The sequence below is a fragment of the Lutzomyia longipalpis genome, chromosome 4, assembly GCF_024334085.1.
Source record: "Lutzomyia longipalpis isolate SR_M1_2022 chromosome 4, ASM2433408v1".
NCBI lineage: Eukaryota > Metazoa > Arthropoda > Insecta > Diptera > Psychodidae > Lutzomyia > Lutzomyia longipalpis.
In genome coordinates this window covers 17,215,362-17,236,607 of record NC_074710.1, presented here as the reverse complement: position 1 = coordinate 17,236,607, position 21,246 = coordinate 17,215,362, and the positions used below count along the sequence as shown (strand labels likewise).

The window sequence follows — 21,246 nt, the reverse complement described above, 5'->3', positions numbered from 1 at the left end:
TTTATTGAGTATAAATCAGTAATGATGCCAAGTACACTTGCCTCATTCTCTCTCTCTGTACAAGAAATTGATAAAATGTACATAAAGGATATGGCGCACGTGCATAAAATGAAGAACAAGGAGAAACATTGAAAATTTCCCTCAGAAAAAAAAAGAACTTAATTATCTATTCGTCCAACATGGAATTTCACTTTGTCCCCTTACATTTCACAACATTAATACATTCGTAGGAATTAAGCAAAAAATGTTTTCTAAATCACGAATCATCCTCAACGATCATAATCACATAATTCAATTAATTCTCACTCAATTCTTCATTTTATTTCGTCATTTGCTTATTAAAATTTCAACCCAAAAATGGACCAACATTGATAAAGAAAAAAAATCTTCATGGTGGGAAAAAAGAGAAATTTTAGGTCACGAACTTGGTTGTGACAACCCCAATTTTTCTCTCCAAATATGTCTTTTTTTCCTTCTTTATTTTTTTTCGTTGGTATACCACGAACATTGGCATACACCAAGGGAGTTTTGCAGATTCTTAAAAATGTCTAAAATCCCTAAAATATTGCAACTTTGAAAAGTATTCGAAAATCTTATTAATTCGAAACGTCGCTGATTGCAAAAACAAGGCATTTTCATTTCCCTTTCTGACAGTTTTCCTCATGAGTTTTTCAACTAAGGGATGATCTCGAAATTTTAAAAACTCAGGGACTTTCAAAAGCGATTTTTGAGCCAATTTTGAAAGAAAAAAATAGAAATTGGCTTACAATCTCGTTAAATGGCCAAAAACTGATAAGAATTCAGTATTTTCAATTTTGAAAATAAATTTTTGTCCTCAAAAAAAAATTACTTGAAATTCTCACATTTTGGCCATTTTGTTCCTGAGACCATCCTTCATTAAATTAATAAAAAAAATATTTTATTCAAAGAATATTTTTAAAATTATTCTAAAGTAAACATTAGGCACAAAAAACTATTGAATATTTTCAAGAGATATCTCTAACAATCTTTGATATTTCATCAACAATTTTAACTCATTAAAATATTTTAAATCAGTTTGATTGATTTTATTTAAATCAAGCTCGAATTTATCAATAGAACTTCCTAAAAAATTATAATATCATTGAAAAAGTTTCAGAATCTCACGAAAATACAAAGCTCAGCATCCTCCAATACAACAGATAAATCACATTTCAACGCATAAACATTGCTCACTGTGTGGTATACCAATTCTTGAATCTAGCTGAAGTTCAATCATTTTTTTCTGAGCGAAACAACCCCATGAATTATTCAAAATTCTCTCTCACCCACCACACCAAAATCATAGTCCAATTATAAGTAGATTGAATTTTTTTTCTGCGTGTGTGTGGAGGTGGATTTTTCTGAAGGATGTGGATTTAGGGTGAGGATTTTCTTTTTGGCTCACCTTTGGATGATCCCTAACTGGAACGGCCACCCTTACGGCTACTTTTATTGGTTTATCCCTCGTGATGTCGAGAAGGCGGCTCTTTTCACTCGATGATCCTACACAGCAGGAAGAGAAAAGAGAAAAAAATGTGATAAAGAAGAAAATATTAAGATGATAACTTCCCTGTCATCGGACAATTAATCTTTAGCTATGTGATGGCATATCGTTTAATCCCAAAACTTGCTCATCTAATACTCTCTGCCACCACCTCCCAGACACACATCTCTGTGTGGCAGGATGATGATGTTAAATAAAGTCTTAAGCTCTTGCAATCTCAACTCACGAGCACATCATTATTAAGTACCCTCGCTCCCCCCTCCTACCCCCAAATATATATTTAGGAGAAGTGAAACATACATATAAGGGAAAAGCTTTCGCGCACAATTTCATATATTATCGCATTTTGGCGCAAAAGAGCAATATAGAAGAGGAAATATGGAATATTCAACAAGTTATAGCATTTCCCACCCACTCCGTCTCTCGCTCTATGGGGCTAAAGTACGCCACATTCAACCCCCTCCCCCTATTACATGGGGTCGAAATGTTTTTGTTTGAAATTTCTTCATGAAAAATGCATATTATTCAGATTGCTATTGAATTCATTCATGTGGAAGCCTCTCATTCTTATCCCCTCCCCCCCTCTCTCTCTAAAATAGCTTTCCCTACATAACGAACAATTTATTTATAAATGGTTATAAATGTATGCGTCCATTATTTACAAAGCTCATCATTGTGGGATTTATCGTTGTAGGTTGATTAATAGAAAATAAGAGAATGAATTGATAAGACAGAGTTTGTAAAAAAAAAAATCTTATCGAAAAATTAATTTAAAGAAAAGCTATTCTGAGTCATTAACAATATTTAAAATTATTAAAAAAAACACGTTATAAAAGCGTCTTTGTGTTCATTTAGAACATTTAGAGTAATTGAGTATATAATTTTTTGGATCTATTTGATTTTCCTTTCACAGTCAACAACAACAAAAGAGCCACTCTGTGATGTAATTTAAAAAAAAATCATTCTTGTGGTGAAATTGCAACTCGTAAGATTTCCCTCCTGTAGAAAAATTGGTTTTTATGGGTGTAATTTGTATACAAAAGAATAAAAAAAAAGAATGTTTATCTCCCACAAGTATATAAGGAATGAATTAATTCGCATCAAATGGTTCGGGGATGCTTAAAGTTTATGGCACAATAAGAAATTGAGGAAATTGGATGGAATCTTGGAGTACACACATTCGGTGCTATGTGAAGAATTTTAAGTAAATTTTGCCCCATAGTTGTGCAATCGTGCGTTAAGGAATCTCTCCCATCTAATACACTCGCTCTACGTAAACCTTCTTTGCATCTAAAGAATTTTTGACTTTTAACCTCTCCTTGGTTGGGAGCTTCTTAGCAAAAGGTTTACTTTGGAGTTGAAGTAGGATTGTTTTTACATTAGGAAAGGAATCTCGTTAGAGATATTATTGGAATTTAAATTCTTAATTGACTGACAGAAGTTTAAAAATCATGAGAATATCTTTGCGATTGTTAATTTTTAATAGCAAGATTTCATCCGAACTTTACATATTCGAATTTTTCCAAAGACGAAAATGTTAATTGTTGAATTAATAAACTTTTGAAAGCTTGAAGCCACAAGAATCAAAAAGATTCGCCAAGAGAAAAATCTTCATTGTTTTATTGAATAGCAGATGAGAGCGGAAAAAAAATGTCGCGATGGAATTTAATTTAATTTTCTTAATGGCATTTTACGTAGCATATAAATTTTCCTTTTAATCCAGTTAAACCGACAGATAAAAATAATTTTATAATAAAAAAGCCAACTGTCGAGGAGAATGTAAAGAAATGGATCTCTTACATCTTACGTGCCACAAAGTAACTTCCTCTTTTGTCTCTCTTTTTTATTCTTAAAGAAACTCTGAATGGCGACGACCACCGTGAAGTTGTTTTTTTTGCAGTGAGGGCACCTTAATAAATTAGGTCACGTAAATAATGGCATAATATGAATCACTATGGAGTGTATTGTACTGCGATATTGTTCACAAGGAAGAGGAGCAATTAAACTTTAGTCTATTGTATGTATAAGTAAAGTGAAGATGACTCAAGAGAGCATTTTCGGTAAATAATGAATTTGAACTTTGTGTGAAAGTTGAGAAGAGAATCTTATTTAATGCATAATTTTGCCTCAATTTGCTGTAGCAAATGCATATCGATTTACAATTTTAAACAAAAAGGGGCAATAACTAATTGCACAGAAAATATTCCTACGAATTTGAGATTTTCTGCACACTCTTATTTAGTCTTTAAAACATGTTTTAAGTTATGTTCTTAAATAATTTTCCACGAGGATTTCCTTTGTGGTTCTTGCAAAAAATATTACGGGACTTCTGCTTACATTTATAATCGTTGTTCACGAAATTTCCTTAAATTTACGCAATAAATTACACTTTATTACGGAGCAAGCACGTTTGCATCCGATATCTCATTTTTGCCGCCAAATCGGTCCTTTTTCACCATATTTCTTCACTTTACCATTCGAATTCACCACCACGATTATCCCGCTTTGTGTGCGCGCCAAATTCAAATAATATTTTTCATAAATTTCCGGAACATTCGTAATTTGAATAATTTCTTGAATCCTAATTCTCTAAAGGAGTTTATACCTTTCTGTAGCCAGGAAGAATGAATAGCCTCCTTTTCTAACAAAAATCGCACCAAAAATCCATTTTGCAACGTTTTCTCCTTTGATTTTTCCTTTTTCCTAAAGGCATAAATGGCATAAACATTTCTCTTTCAATGCTCTATCGCGTATGGTTGTTTGTCTAAGCGTACGATGTGCAAAAACAATCTAAACACAGCATAGTCGAGCTTTTGCGTGTGGGTGGGAGAAAAGCTTGTATATATAGGCGTCGTATCAGCTATATATTCTATGAAATTTAATAAATTTTGCCATGTTGATGGCCTAAAAGGAATATAATGTGTAAGATTCGATATTGAAATTTTATTGCATAGCCCGTTACGAACGTAGATTACGCATTATGTTGAGGCATATGTAATATCGGCAATAAACATAAGCCCATCTAAATCCATGGGATAAACCCCCTCTAATCTAATTCTATACACATTATATTGAAACCCTTGGTGCAAAAGCTTTCCCCCCGGGGTTGGGGGTGGTAATGGAGGGCACAAGGGGTGTGGTGTGGGTGTAATTCTTTAATGCCACGCTGGTGGTGGGTGTTTCCGCAAAGATTACTACACCAAACTAAAGCCACCATCTCCGCAAGGCAAATACATTTCAATCTAACATCAACTTGAGGGTAATCTCTTCTATTGCTTTCCCTTAAACCCAATATATGTTTGCTAAATGTTTACCAAAGAACTGGCGGCTGAGGGATGGCACCAAGCACGAAGAAAAAATCCCCAAAAGAAGTGCTTGAGCTTATTTGCATAAATGCGAGAAATTTTCTTTCCACTTTTACTAAACTCAATCGACTCTCAAAATAATGGAAATTCCACGCTTGGTGTGAAAGTTTTTTTCCTTCTTATAAATTACACGTGTTTTGCGAAAAGTTTAAACCTTTTAAAACCCGCACCAAACACCAAGTTAGTTGAGAAAAGTTCTTAACACGGATTTTTTCCTTCTCTTGAATAAAAGAACGTGCCTAAGCTCACGTGAAAATATTTAAAAGGTGTGAGAGTGGATAAACTTCTTATGCAATTTATGTATTAACTTTTTTTTATGTCTCATCCAAGCGATTTTTGACTAGATTATAGGGTACGTCGTCTCGAGATATGATTAAAGAAATTTCCCAAACGCAAAAAAAAGACTTTGCATGTCAATTTTTTTCTCCAAGAGCTTTTTGCATATTTTAGTAAGGATTTTTTGAGTTTTTCCTACCCCCAAAACAAACAGCATAAAACTTTAAGTGGAAAACTTTTAAGTTATTCATTTTTTATATCTTCATTGAGTTATTGATATGTGTGAGCACCATTAAAAATAGTTTAGTAAGAACTTAACAGAAGTTGAAAAATAAAAATATCGTTAAATGGTTTTTCTAATAAATCAACTCAAGTTGATTAATTGAAATTTATTCATTTCATTAAATTAAATAATTTGGTTAAAAGAATGGAAACAAATCAGTTGTTAGGCACTTTAAATGAATGAAATAACCAAAAGAATCATTCAGAAGAATTTAAGTTAATCAATGAAATAGAAATCTTTAGATCAATATGAATGAAAATGAATTAAAGTCATGGCATCAGTGACTATCTTTTTTCTGATTAAGTGTTCTAAAAGAATTTCAATGATTAATTATTTTATTTTTTCTGCTTTTGAATGATTCTATCAGATTTTTTGTCAATTACCTGATTTACTTTGATTCTTTTGACCAATTCATAGAATTTAATTTCATCAGGACTGATTTGGTTTTATTACTTTGTTCCATTTTAGATCAATTGTTAAGAAATTTGACAGAATGAATCATTCAAAATAATTCATTTTTCAATTTTGTTAAAATATATTTATAACCTTAAAAATATTCTCTTTTCATATTCGATGAACTTTACGTCAATTTTCTCGGTATTCTCAAATCCATATTTAGCAAATTGCAGTCTCCAAAATTACGCCAATCAGCACAATCCACATTAATTCAAGTTTTATTGAAAATTCCTGTTTCTTCGAAGAAAATCGTGATTTATTCATGTACTTCTGCAGAATGAATTTTAAGGGTGATTAATAAAATTTATTATTTACATTGTTATGAAATTTTCAACGATATTTTTTTGAGTTGAAAGAATGAAATTGAAATTATATTCTCTTCAATTTCAAATTTCCATTCGGACAATGATTGTTAATTCACAAAATCCGCGTGAAATCAGACAATTCCCGGAGTTATATTGGACATTATATAAATTTAATTAGACACAATTTTCCACGTCATGTTTTCACAAACCATTGAGCTATTCAGGATGAATTTCCATGTTACACAAATTCAAAATTGCATTGTACTAATATTTACCATATACTGTGGAAATTTTCCCTTCTCTGCATTACTCTCTATATGTGAATTTATTTCATCGTCCCACCATATTCAGCACAAAAACATTATTATCTCATTGCTGTTGAATTTTCACTAGAATTTCCCTAGAATTTGTTTTGAAACCTCATTCAGGGGTTGGATTTTTGGGGGAAGATGTGAGAGAGAGTAGTTTTGTGGTAGACGAATAGAAAATGAGTTTATACAAACAATGTGCAAAGGTGATAGAAATTTAATACGAGTGTGTTATTCGAGAATATTTTAAAATTTTAACGTAAAAATACAAATATTGGATATTTTTGGCAAAAATAAACGAATAATTATAATGTCCAAGTAAATTACCTTTAACAGATGATGTAAAGACACTGGAATCTGCAAATAGAAAAGAAAATTGTATTAAGTAAATTAATTAACAACATTTCCTTTTGGTGGTACATTTAGTTAATTTATTTTCCTTTGTAGGGAAGGAAGCCAAAGGAGAAGTTTCTGATAAGGATTTTCTCAAATGTTCCCCATCAAGAGGAACGTTTTAATCTGCTTCTCCTTACACACATATGAGAGTATCATATGTAGGGAAATGGGGGGATTTCAGGTAAAGAGAGTGAGATGAGTTGTATGCAAATTGTACGAGTAATTGATCGATCTGGCAATCTTCCAGGAAGCTTTCAAGCACCGTTGAGATGCGATTTGTACTTTATATCCATTAGTGAAATCTCAATAATTACATTTTAATACGTTGCACAGCATTACAGATTCGCAGAGAGATTTATTTATATGAATCCATATGCTATCTATGCGAGGAAATACTCTACATATAGTACCAGAATATACACATAAAATCCCACCTACGTGCATGATGGGGGTGGGGAAGGAGTAGAAGCGAAAAAAAAATACAGAGAACATGCTGTGAAGCGACAAGTGATTGCAATATAGCGTCCAAATTGTTCATGAGCAGTTCATCAGGATAGGCCATCATGCTATATTTTATATATAATTTATATACTACCTACATAACATATATTTCATCCACAAAGCACCCTGTCTGCAGAAAAAAATAATAATAATTTTTTTTCAGCAGATTGCAGTTTTTTTCTCTCTCTCCACACGCTCTAATTTGATACATTCGTTCTCTCAAATTATGCGTATTTTCCCCCCATCTCCCACGCGCATCAAATACAGAAAATATCCTATATAGCCATCATACATATGTATGTAAAGCAAAGAATAAATTGAAGGGAAAATTCTTTGAGAAAAATGAGGGACAACACTGAGAAAAATTTGAGGAATATTTTTTTAGGTTAATTTTTGTGAAGGGATATTTTCAAAATGGCGCCCTTTTAATTCTACAAAATGGCGAAACGAGCTCCTTGTTACTAATATAACCAAAAAATAATAATGTGTACCGATTTTCCGGGCTATGATTTTCTCTTGATTGCCAGACTTTCGTTAGTTTGCTTCGGAACATTCCAATGCAAAATTGTCTCATTCCTCAAAACAAATTTTGCAAAAAATTGATCAATTATTGAGCTCAATATTGAGTCAATGTAGGTCCGCATAGAGATCAATTATTGAGCAATCAGAATTGACCTGAAATTGACCAGGTTTTGTTCAATAAAATTGATCAATCGATTGACTGACAAAATTGATTAATCAATTATTGATCAATCATCGTTCGATTTTTTTGACTCAATCATGATTGAGCATTTCTTGGCTCAATCATTGGCATATTGTATTTTTTTAAGCCTTCCATTCTTTCTATATCTCTCTTGCATGAAATTTAATTAAATATTGGATCTCAGCTCATTAGAAATTCGAAAAAACATTTCCCCTTACCGTAATACCTGATGAAGGGGTATTAAACGTCCCCGGAACGTCATAAAATCATAAAGAAAAGTACACCAAGAAGCACAAAATGAAACACCTGAAGAAATTCTTCGTTCAAACTGTTGATAAGAAAAAAAACTGCCTTTACGATTGAAGGTGTAAAATTTTATATGAAACACTTAATAAATGAGTTATTGTTTTAGCTCTTCATTTTTTATTACCGCAACTCTTTGCCATGCTTTGCCTATATAAAATTCACCACATATTCATGAAGAAATACATAAAATTGAAGCATTTTTTTCCTACAAGTGTAAAAGGAAATGTATACATTGTATTTTTGATTCATGAGCACATTTCCACAAATTTAACACACTCCCGGGTGGAAAAAAACGCGCGAGAGGAGGAAAGTTCCGCACGGTTTGAGGAAATTGGATCAAACTGTGAGTCATCATCTATGTGGGTGGAATACAAGAAGAAAAAAAATCAAAACCATTTTCTATTGTGTAATATGTATGTTATGTAGAGCTTTGGAGCACTGTGAGAGTGGATGTAGAAATGCTCTGAGCTTTGGCTCTGAGGGGGTTGAACGCACAACGTGGTATAGACAATGTTGGAAGTCTGTAGTGTGCAGTAACTTTCACTTTGCTTTGTATTGTTTTACTCAAGTGGCACGACGGGCTCACTACGGGGAAATGTAGTTAATTGAAAAGACAATAAGACCCCCATCGTGGCACCAGCGACTCCAACGAGCGTCGCTACTTAATGTAGGATACATGTTGTAATGCTTGAAAATCCCAGCATTCTGTTGCGATTTCAACTCATCTTATCAATTACATAAATTAGTGATGAAATTGCCCAGGAAAGCGGAAGTTTCTACCCGTTGAAACAGATTGTTGGATATATCCCCACCTGTGCTGGCCCCTAACAACATGAAATTCAACATAATAAATGTTATTGCGAATTTATCTTAATGCTCATTTTCACAGAAGCAGATGTAGAAAATTGTGTAGAAGTTTCCTTTGAGAAAATTGCAAGAATTCTCATCAAAGATTCTCTCCTTAGAGGGAGATTTTATTTGGACCGGAATATTGACTTATTTAATCCTTCAAAATGAGAGCTTATTCATACGAGAGTTTTGACGCTTTTAGCGACGTTTTGATTTATTTAAAAACATCATTATTGATTTTCTTGAGTATTTCTTATAATTATATTGCTGTGCTCCATACTGTAGTGACTGATGATGATTTTAAAGAAATCAGAACGTCGCTGAAAAAGCAAAGACGCTCGTTTTATTGATTGAATCCTAAAAAGAAAGTCCCAATTTACTCTTTTAATTTTTATAGATTTCAGCCACCTAAAAGTCTAACGATTTGTCATCATTCATCATTTTCTAACGTAAGAAATGTAACAATCTCATTTTTTAAACTTTCTTTTAACTTTTTAACTTTTAAACGTTAAGACTTCTAGAGAAATAGTCATAATTAATGTTTTTCTTAGAACTATTAAGTCTTTAAAGAAAGAAATCTGAACTCAATGTCTCAATCAAAACGTTGTCTTATTTCTTTAATTTTCTAGCATATTTCCTTGAATTTTAAAACATTAGAATTTCCACATTATTTCTTAAATTAATAACATTTTTTTAAGGTTTTGAATACCTAGATTTGTCTTTCATTGGAAAAGCCTCTTAATTTTCTTACGTTAGAAATTTTAAAGTTTTTGAATTTGGTTAAAATGAATCATCTGAATTTTTAACGTTGAGAATTTTATGTTTTCCCCTGAACGTTAGAATTTACAAAATTTCATGTTTAAAATGAAAATCTTTTAATTTTTATATTTCAATTTTGAAATATTGAATTTTTTCTCTCTTTGAAACGTTAAAAATATTCGAAGTCTCGATTGAAAATTGTCTGAATTTTGAAACTTTTTTTCCAACTAAAAGAACCTTTTCATTTTAAACGTTTTTTTATCGTTAAAAATTTAATTCTATTTTATTTTAATTTATTTTATGTTTATACTATTTATGCAGCTGCACCCCCTGGCTTTGTTTTTTTTCCTTTTCTTTTTCTTGAAGATGATTATCCCCCCACAAGGCATATGAAAAAGAAGAAAATGTGGGAAATGAAAACTCCTCTTTGTCACCAGCAGATGATGTTAAAAGTCACGTTATTGTCGAGAAAATTCTTCTGCCCTCATGGTTGAGAAGATTAAATTGGTTGAATTAAAAGGGCATTTTGTTAAATTTATCTGTGAGCATTCACTTCACAAATCTCCGCATGCTCTCTCTCCCTCATAGTTTTGATGGCTCTCCATCAGCTACATCCTCCTTCTGACCAACACAGCGGTGTGGCTTAAGCTTTAAGCACGGCTTTGTTCAGGAAATTACTCCGAAAGACTGATGAAGGCGAGACAGTGAAAACTTCCCATAATAAAAGTTTTTTTTCCACCCCCACAGTGATATGTGGTTGGTGTGAAAGTTCTTTGAAAGAAATAAAAAGAGAAACATGCGATGACAAGGCTTCATTGTTGCTATTGTAAATGTTGAATTTTGTTGTTGAATAAAGAATTTCTTTGCTTAACTTTAGGATTAAACTTTCAAGAGAAGAAAATAATGAAATTTAATTCTTTTCTTCCAAAAGGGCTCTATGCACAATGTTGCAATGAAAGTAATTAAATTCTTCTTAGGGGCTAACACCAAATTTTCACCTTCTCAAGTTTCTTAGACTTTAAAAAAACTCAATTTAGGTGGAATTCGATGTGAGAAAATTACTGAAACCGCACACCTCAAAATTAAATTATCGAATCTTTTAATGCACCCTCTTCTACATAGTGGGAAATTTTATCCTTATACCTTTACATGCATGAAGTGAACACTATTTAATACTCCACACACTCAATTATGTGAGGAAAATGTGCTCAGTGGAAAATTTAATTTTGACTGAATTTCATAAGCGAATAAAATTCATTTGCGGTTGAACCTCAACCACCTCCCCACCCCCCTTCATTGCATCTTCTCATTATTAAAGGTGAATGCTGGAGAGAACATACATTAGGTACTCTGATGGCGTCTGATGTTGAGTCATACGCACCATGTATAAGAGCAATCTTCATGGTGTAAAATATAATTTTAGATTCGACGACATCAAGTCAATTTTCCAGCATCAAATTATTATGTACTTCCTCACTCCCTTCCAGCTACAGGGAGACACCCAATACCACCCCTATTGCCTCCCACATTGACAGGCTCATAAATTTGTGTGCTTGTAATTTGAGTAACATACACCACAAGGATGAGGCGAACAACTCATCACACAGAGCTTTTCGAATATTCAATTCTCAATGATTATTATGACACAAGAATTGACATAACATGTGAGCCATGTGATCAATGCATAGGATGTAAAAATGTGCCACAACATTGGTAACATAATGAGCATAAATGGAAAACAATTCCACAATGAATGTTTCAACAGAAGATATAAATCAGCTTTGATTGACTGATATGCACGAAAATAACAGCCAGAATGCAAATTATTCCTTCATGAGCTTTATTGCTGAAATTTTGGTTTTTCCTCTGAAAATCAATAAAATTTAATTGATTTTGAATTTTAATAACTCTTTTGAATGGCAAAAATATAATTTGAATTGGAGCTAATGCTTTATCAATAATCTTGCGACCAAGTTCTACGACGAAAACAAACAATTCTCAAAAAAATTAAAAATATCAAAATTTCCAACATTAAAGTTCATTTCATAGAACATTCTATGCTAATAATAATGAAATTCTCATAAAAATTAGGTCATGTTGGAAAATTCAGGCATTTTTTTTTTTGAATAATTTCATTGCATAAATTCTCCGAAATATTAAGCAAAATGCCGTCGGGTGCATTAGATGATGATTAAATTAAATTCAAATAATATTCATCATAATTAGCTATTATTATGTTCGTTGATGGAATGCCATGGAAACACATAAAGTGGCGCATAGATGAGGGAAATTTCATCTCTACATACCTCATGGCGGTTAATTTAATCATGAACCATCCCAAACATAATGTAGAGTATATCGTGTGAATTTCAACTCACAATTATCGATGCGTTTAAATTGGTTGTGATTTTATTATTTAACAGAATGAGAAATTAAATTATTGTCATGGTAATTTTGACAAATTTCAGAAATTTCTCATGCACAAATTAATCCAAAAGGGGTTAATAATTGAGCTGTTTGAGAGTTAATTTTTGATTTTTCTTTTTCAATGTGATCTATTTGTATGTTTTAATACATTTTTTCATTCAACTCTTTAATTAATGCTCTTCCAGCTAAAAAGATTGAGTGAAATGAAAATCAACTAAAATACCCCTTAAAAGTTTCTCCCAAATCCACCCATCTCTGTTTTATTTTTACCCGTAATTTATTCGTAAGAAAATCACGTTAAAATGTAATTAAAAGAGAAATAAATCATTATTCAAAGCACACAAATTCTCAACTAAATAAATTCTCAAAAATAAGATTTATTTATACATAAAGGAAATAATAGGCTAATTTTCTAACTGCTGAACGATCTGCTTTTTTTTTTAAATAAATAAATAAATGTAGCTCATGGCCCCTAAAAAATTTTTGCAATGTGCTTCAGTACACCATTTCCACCGCATAAATTGCAGAAAATAATAAACTGAGAGTGTGTTCTATGGTAAGGTCTCCCTTTAAAATTTATGTAGCAGATGGCACAAAAAAAGAGCCCACACAGTGATCTGTTCTCTATGCTTTGGGGTCTTTTTTTTGTGTGTCTAGCTCATTAAACTAAATAACTCATCATAATTTGCATGACATCTTCAACAGAGTGCGCAAAATTTTAGCACTGGGCCAGAGACTACATAAAAAATATCCCACAATAGAGTGGAAAATATCTAGTGGAAAAAACAACCCCCATTCCACCCAAAGTACTCTTACTTGTGCTTTTAGGTACCTAATGAACCTCCATACTGGCAATAGAACCTCCCAAATTCGTATAGAAGTTGTTGGTCCTTCCTCTATAATTATGTGCCATGAATAAATTCTTTATCATAGTGCGTGAAGTCTTCATTTAAAGATGCGAAAATTGCTGTTCATTTTGAGCTAATCACCATGACAGGGTACTTTTGGTCAATTCCTTTTCGGTGGCTTGGCCCCTCTTGGCAGTGGGGGGAAGCATTATTTGAAAATATTCGTCACGAGAGAACCCTTCTTCAATGCCAATTGCCAATCCTTTTGTTATGCTCCATTTGGTGGGGGGCCTCCTCTTTAATTTAGACAAGGGGGCGGCGGATGGGCATTGAACGGGGAGCTACTTCACACGCCACCAACACTAGAAAACCCTTCGTGGCAAATCGATTTTCTACCCCCTCAAATTGTATAACTTCTTTTTATTCCACAACCATTCTAATGTTTTATTCTGCTTTTTCCATACACAGAGAAAAATACTTCCCATTTACACGAATTCTGAGGTGATGAAGAGATTTTGTAATGTTTTGTTTTAAGCTATTTGCTGGTAGAGGCGCGGTGAGAATCGGTGAAATTTTTAACTATGAATTAATCATAGTTATTTAATTTCTTTAAAACTTAAGTTCATGGCATCAAAAAATGCCGTAGGACACATAAAGGAAGGACCTGTTAAAAACAGAACGCTGCTAGTTGTAATGCAACAACAAGGGGTGTTTGTCTGGCGAATATTTGGAAGATTTTAGCAAATCGTCCGAATCTGGACGAATAATCAGACTGTTGACAAATAATCCGAATCTTGACGAAGAATTCGAATCTTCTTGAAGAACAATGAGAATTAGACGAATAGTCTGAAACTTCTTGACGAATAATCCGAATCTCGACGAATAATTCGAATCTTCTTAACAAATAATCCGAATCTTGACAAATAATATATTCTCGACGAATAATCCGCACTTTGACGAATAGTACGAATCTTGACGAATAATCCGAATCTCGACGAATAATTCGAATCTTGTTGAAAAATAGTCCGAAACTTATTGACGAATAATCCAAATCTTTTTAACAAATAATCCGAATCTTGACGAATAATTCGAAGATTTTCGTTCAGATAAACACCCCTTGTGCAAAAATTTTTCAAAAGTGCGAACAGTCCAAACAGAATAATTTTTCTCTGTGTACGACGGTGACTTGGTGAGAACAGTGGGGGTTGCAGCATCAAAGGCAACATGGAGCACGGGAGCGCCACAACCGCCACCACCTTCTCCCCCCACCCACCACCCTCCCACCCTATAGATCTATTTGTCTTCTTGAGCACGAAACACTTTCTCCTTTCACAGTGAGTTTCCTTCCGCCCATACGCCTTAATCAAAATTTGCTCTCGCGCGGAATGGCGAAGAAAATGGTTTGTGTTGCGCGCTATGCTACAAATTAAGGACTTCCACTTTAATGATAATCACCCACACTACCCCCGTAAGCGCGTGTGGGCGGTGGTATAGTGATATATTGGATCAATTTAACAGCTTATGGTATTCATCAACATTTTATTGAGGCCATGCGAGGAGACACAAATTCAAAACCATAAAATATTCACGACGCATTAAAATGAGAACTAAATGCATTAATTACAAAGTTTAAGGATGGCAACTCATTCGCTCTAAAATTCCATAAATCCCACATCTCTTGTGTGCATATAAATTGAATATACAATTCCTGGCTTGTTGCAAGTTTTCACCGTTTTCCTATCCTTTTCCTCTTTAAATATTACTTACTTTCTGGTACATACATACATATGTATGTAGGTAGTGTTATGTACATATGTAGTACAATGTATGTCTTTTCTCGTGGCATGCGACACTCTTGGGAAAAGAATTTACCATCTATAATATAATAAAATTCAAATTTCTCAAACCGCCCTAAATATCAAGGTTTAGCAGAAGGATGGGGATGGATATTGAACGAAAAATGTATTGAAAGATGGAACTTTGGGGTAGATTCTGATAGAAATCTTTTCTTTTCTTTACTTACAATTCGTTACTTATAAAATTTTTGGAATTCTAGGAAAAATCTTATAAGATTTTGACATTTTATTTCTTTAGTTTCTTAATTTAACACTAGATGACGAAACTGGTAATCGCTGCCAATTTGACTTTATTAAACAGCCATAGATTAAAATCTATTCAACTTTATCTTGATAAATTCTTCATCTATATGTAGGCGACTTCAAATACCGGAAGTTTGTCAAAAGAAAATCTGGAAAAACGTTTACTTTTTAAAAGAAAATTAAGGTCAAAGTTTAAGGTCAGAAATTCGTGTCCTTCAAGTGTTAAATGGTTTTCTAAAAAAAATTATACTTCTCCGGGGTTCTTTAAACTTCTTTCTGACTGTTTTCTGGAACAACTTATTTTTCGTTTTTCTTTTATAAAACGACAACAGAACGATTTAAAAACACCCATCTGTCAAAATCTTGCAAAAAACTTATAAGTTGTTAGAAGAAAAATTTTTTACCAGAATCTATCCCGTTTATTGAACTTTTTTTTAAATTAACGTTTTTGTACGTTATTATAGATTTTATTTGTATGTGTACATTTCAATTATCTTCTCACAAAGCTCTAATTTATAAGCTTCAATAGATAGCAAAAAGCTCCAGGGTGCAGCACAGCCGTTATGGGTGGGAAAAGTCTTTGGCATCACTTCAAATTATCTGTATGATCTTTCATCGGGTTTTTTTTGCCTTCCACCCTAAGCGCTACCCCCAACCCCAGCAGCGGATGTTCAATTAAATAATGCAGCTTATTTTGCAAAAAGCTTCTTCCTGACAAATTGACTCGTGAAGTTTTTCTTTGCTACAATTTTTTTTCTTATGGAACATTTTATCTTCTATCTCAATGTGTTTTCCATGTTTTCCCCATCTTCCTTTTTCTTTCAATTTTAAAATGCATTTCACTTGAAACTTCCGCCCATTCAGGCGTGTTGTAGCATCTTTTCTCCTCTAATTGGTTTTTTTCTCTCTCTTACTTTATGTTTTTCAAGGAAGTGGAAGGGGGTAAAATGAAAATTTTTAAGTGAAGCCGACAGGTTATTTATATTTATTTTATTTTTCCAAGAACAATAAAATTGTGTCAATTCCATTGAATTTTTTCCTATAAAGGTCTCTCATGGTGTCTTAAGAGAATTTAATTCTCAATACATGTACGGGATAATTTTTGAAAAGTTTTCTTCTCTCTAGAGGAACTATATATTATTATGTGGGAGAAAGGAGAGTTAGATAGGTAGGTTATGTGTGTGTGTGGAAGACTAAAACTTCCACAAAAGTTCCTTTGGCAAGTGGTTAATTAAAAATTTATCTTCCACCACACTAAGTTTGTCTGATAGACAGTGTGCGGGATTTCCCGACAAGTTTGTTCTCAATAGAAAAATAAGCAATTTTGAGATTATAATCCAAAAAAGATAGGAGAGAGTGGAGTATTGTGTGGTGCCATCGTCAAAATATTAATTGCATCCGGAAGTTGAACTTTTCACTCAACTTTTAGGTCAAGAAGTTCGTCTTTTGAGATCTCTTTTGGGTGAGCTTTGTGTGGATGTGGGTGGGTTAAATTTAATGAATAGCTCACCCTCTATGTAGATGATGGGGGTAATTTCAGATATCTTTTTGATAAGGAAACTTTCCGGGAAGGGGGATGATGGCGCGCCGTGGCGGCTTTCCACAATGGCGCGTTTTATTTTATTTTTCAAGCAATTCGCATACATTAACCCTTTTTGCGCAATTTGAATGAGGAAATTGCTTGTTAATGAGCCCTCTCCCACACTTTTGAACATAAATGAGTTGCCAACATGAAAACATATCGATTTATCTCTCGTTTTTTTGATCTCTCTATGAATGTAAATTTCGCAACAAAAATAGCAAAATAAAATTATAAACAATCCTCCCCGTTAATTAACATTTTGATGTGAAATATTTTCATTAAAACCAATCTTTGGATGTGATAAAATGTGGTTTGTGGTTAACCTGATGCTTTATTGTGTTAATTGAATTTGAATCATATTTCATGTGAAATACAATATCATCTTCTTGATTATATATGTATCTTTCTTTCCCTCTCGATGAAATACCTTCAGACGGCTTTTATGTGCTTCTATGTGCTCTTGAAGGTTTCAAAGAAATTAAAGAAAATTATATATTTTATGCTAATATGTCAGAAAGCTATTAAAGAGGGTGCTCGTTAGATAATAATTTCTTTTCAATTTAGAAGATGCTAAACGTTGAATTAAAGAACAATAACCACAGAGTCCATTTAAACGGCTTTTGCATTTAAAATTTTTTTACGCAATTTATATGTTTGACATTTCTTTTCTAACGTTTGACGTTTCTAATTTCATATTTGACATTTTTTCTTTTTTTTCTACTTTACCGTTTGACATTTGTTTTCTCACGTTTTTAGTTTTGTCTTTTATATTTGACGTTTTTACTTTAATGTTTAAGTTTTTTTTATTGGACGCTTCTATTAAAAAAATTCGAATTTACCTACCCTTATTGATGCAAAAATTGAATGAAATTTTTTTTTCATAACTAGGTATTTGATGGTTTAAACGTACAAATAAAATATTAGTCAAATTAAATTGAAATTCAATAAAAGGGTGTAATTAGTGTTCAATTATCTTTGGTTAAACTCTTCTATTGATAAAATTACCTGAAAAATTATGATTTTGTCATGAGCAACAATTGAATTTAATTACTTACAAAATATTGTTATTATATTCTGCTAAATTAATTATAACACAAATTAAATTATGAAATTCTATAGTTTTGATTTTTTAAATAATTCTCTAAATTATTAATAAACATTTTGCACGATCAGAGAGGATTTCAATTATGTATATTGAAAAAAAATCCCTAAATCCCATTTAGAACATCAGGAATTCCCACAACCAGCCCCTCCCTCTTCCTCTATGTAGAATTTCTCTTCCTACCGCAACCGTGAATGGGATAATTTAAATTCACGCACAAAACGTATCAGACGTATCTGCGAGTAATGTTCATTCTGAATAATATAAGCTTAATGGCCACATTTCCAAGACAATGAGCGCGAATGTGTGCCATATTCTTTTTCTTCTGTTAGCTTCACTTCACAAACACCCGCGGGCATGGCGGGGAAAAAGTGAGTGAAAATGCTGGTTGAATTATACAAAATAGAGTGAAGAAAATTGGTTCTTCTTTCAGCTCTATAGAGACTCCCACTCCACCATTTTCCACCCCCTCCCTCCTTCAAAAGATACCTTCTTGCACGTAAAGTATACCATCCCATGGCTTTGCAGAGGAATTTTCATCAAGAATAAAAAAACACACACAAGTATGTGAAGGAAGAGAATATTCTAATTCGTCAAAAAGTAAAAAAAAAAATTCTCCACACTCAAGTGCTTGAGGAATATTATTTCAGGAATTTCACCGTGAAATTGGATTTCAGGTGTCAATGGGCTTCTTGACTTCTTGAGGTGCGAAAGTGAATGTAGGTTATGAGATGGAGACATATCGCTACTTAAAACATTTACCCTGTATAGAAGAAAAGCTAATAAAAAATTAGCTAGAAGCATATTCTTGTTATAAATGTAAAAATTAGCAAATGGGAACTATATATGTTAATACAAATCCCGCCCCTATTTAATTTTCCTTCTTTTTTTAGGATGAAGCATATGCATGAAAGTTGAATGCACATATTTTAGGGCTATGTGGATGTCGGTATGTCGTCCGGTTCAAATAAATTAAAAAGATGAAAATATGTATATAGTATAACTGAAAATTAAGATAAATTATCAATAGAAGCATATGCTTCAGGAACAAAGAGAGAAAAATTACTTATGGGGAAAGTTCCTTTTTTTATTTTTTTACCAATATTGTAAATTTTTTTTGTGTATAACCAGTCGAGAAATATTCCTTACGGCAAATATGCATATGCCTTACATACCTATGCTTTTCGAATTAGAAGCAAAATAAATTAAAATAAAATGGGGGGGGAGAGGTAGCTTTTGCAGGTACTTTTGCATAATTTTGTCCAAAGTATTCCAACTTACTTAGTAGTAGACAAAAGAAAAGAACATAAAGCAAATGTGCATATGCTCTACGAATTAGAAACAAAATAAAATATTACGGAATAGCTTTTGCATGAACATTTGAGTATTTTGACAAAAGATTAATAACTTAATATTTTATTCCAACTCACTTAGTTAAAGAAGAAAAGGAAGTATCACTTAAAGCAAACGTGCATATGCTCTATGGTCAAAATCGCGGTGAAGCTTTTACACTTTCAGTGACTAATAGAAAGTTTTTCTTCCTTAGCTAATCTCTAACATTTTTCCTATAATATTTTGTCCAGTATGAATTAATAAACAGTCTCATGAGATACTCAAAATGAATGATCTCCTTTTCAAACATATTTCCCAAGATATTTTCGCTTTTCTTGCAGCATAAATGCCAAAAAATGTGGTAAAATAAATCCCCACAATTGATTCATAAATTGTTTTTTTTTGGTCCTTCTCGAAGAGAAGAAATCCAAATTAATGACTTGCAGTGTGATTTACTTGATCACACTGCAAAATTTATTGACATGTCTGTATTATGTGTCTAGTATATTGCGAAAATAAGAAAGGACCGGAAGGTATAATAATTTTTCAAAGATGATGCATTGGCTGGGAGTGGATGTGAGATTGATTGGATAGTCTGCGGATGATGGTGGTGTGTGCATTCTTTTATGAATTGCCTTTATCCCAGTGGGATATTTGTTTGTTTTTTTCTTCAACGCGACGCTCTGTGGCTTTGTAAATCAGATGACGCCACCCACATACGATGCGAAAAGCCATACATCAGCACGTCTCTTAGTGAAGCATTCGCGTGAACGTTGAGGCGAAAATTTTCTCTCCGAGGAGTGGGTTTGGCGTCTGCTTTCTGTTCCTGTCGGATTGGGTTTATTTTAGAGCCAAAGAGAAAGGTGTCTTCCACCCAAAAGTCTCCACAGCACAAGGCTCGCCTCGCACACATAAGTTTTCTTATCGTTCAACCAGCAAGAAATGAAGAGGAGGAGGAAAAAAGAGGCAAATCTTTGTCATAAACAGAAGTTTTGTGGTGAAAATACTACGAGAGGAATTCGCAGAAAATTTTCAAATTATCATCTCTCAGTGCGATGGATCCCCTTTTATATAAATTAATTAACACCGTGTTTATTGCACATGTAAATGGATGGCATTACTCACTTGACATCTTAATTGTATGATCTACTAATTATATATGAGGCACTTATAGTCAAAAGACTTCCAATTATTTCTTATAATAATAATAATTTACGCCATTTCGTCTTTAATTAAATTAGTGAGTGAAATGGTGGATGTTTTGATGAGAAGGAGATTAATTTAAAATAACATTAAAGCATCGTTCCATCCACTAAACTATTGATGATTTCTTCGCTGCTTTTTTTTTAGCTTCTCAATTTAAATGCCGCATAAACGATTTAATTCAAGCACTAAACTCCTCTACCCAAATGCTATTTCGCATTGAGCTTCAATGTGCGCGAATGTGCTTGAAATTTTATTGCAAATTTTCACTCCATTTGCTATTTACTTCCACACCCATTCGGAAAAACTCATAAAGTTTTCTTTTAGAACCCCATCGTATTTTTTTTTCTTTTTACTTCACTCTTTGTACATTTAATAGACGTGCAGAAAAGTGTGCGATGTTGTGGAATATACATATGTATGTATGTATGTATGTTTGGTGGAAAATATTTAAAAAGATTCCATCAGAGAACTTTGTGCGGTGAGAGAAAAAACTTTAAATTGCATTTCCTTGTCGCTTTATATTGAATTGTAAAATTTTATCCTTTGCATTTTTCCAACAAAGCAGCAAATCATTCGCAACATTCGCATGAGAGAGCTCTATGTGACAGCCTAAGGGGA

At 32.9% G+C, this 21,246-nt stretch overlaps 1 protein-coding gene across 3 annotated transcripts in view; it reads right to left on the bottom strand.

Moving 5' to 3' along the window:
* Positions 1 to 21,246, bottom strand: part of LOC129795307 (KH domain-containing, RNA-binding, signal transduction-associated protein 2) — a 71,255-nt gene that overhangs the window by 27,342 nt on the left and 22,667 nt on the right. For all 3 annotated transcript variants that reach the window (XM_055836453.1, XM_055836450.1, XM_055836451.1), the window contains exons 3-4: positions 6,846 to 6,875; positions 1,427 to 1,524 (exon numbers count right to left, since the gene is read on the bottom strand). In XM_055836453.1, the coding sequence (XP_055692428.1) occupies positions 1,427 to 1,524; positions 6,846 to 6,875 (128 nt within the window). The remainder of the gene's footprint in view (positions 1 to 1,426; positions 1,525 to 6,845; positions 6,876 to 21,246) is intronic.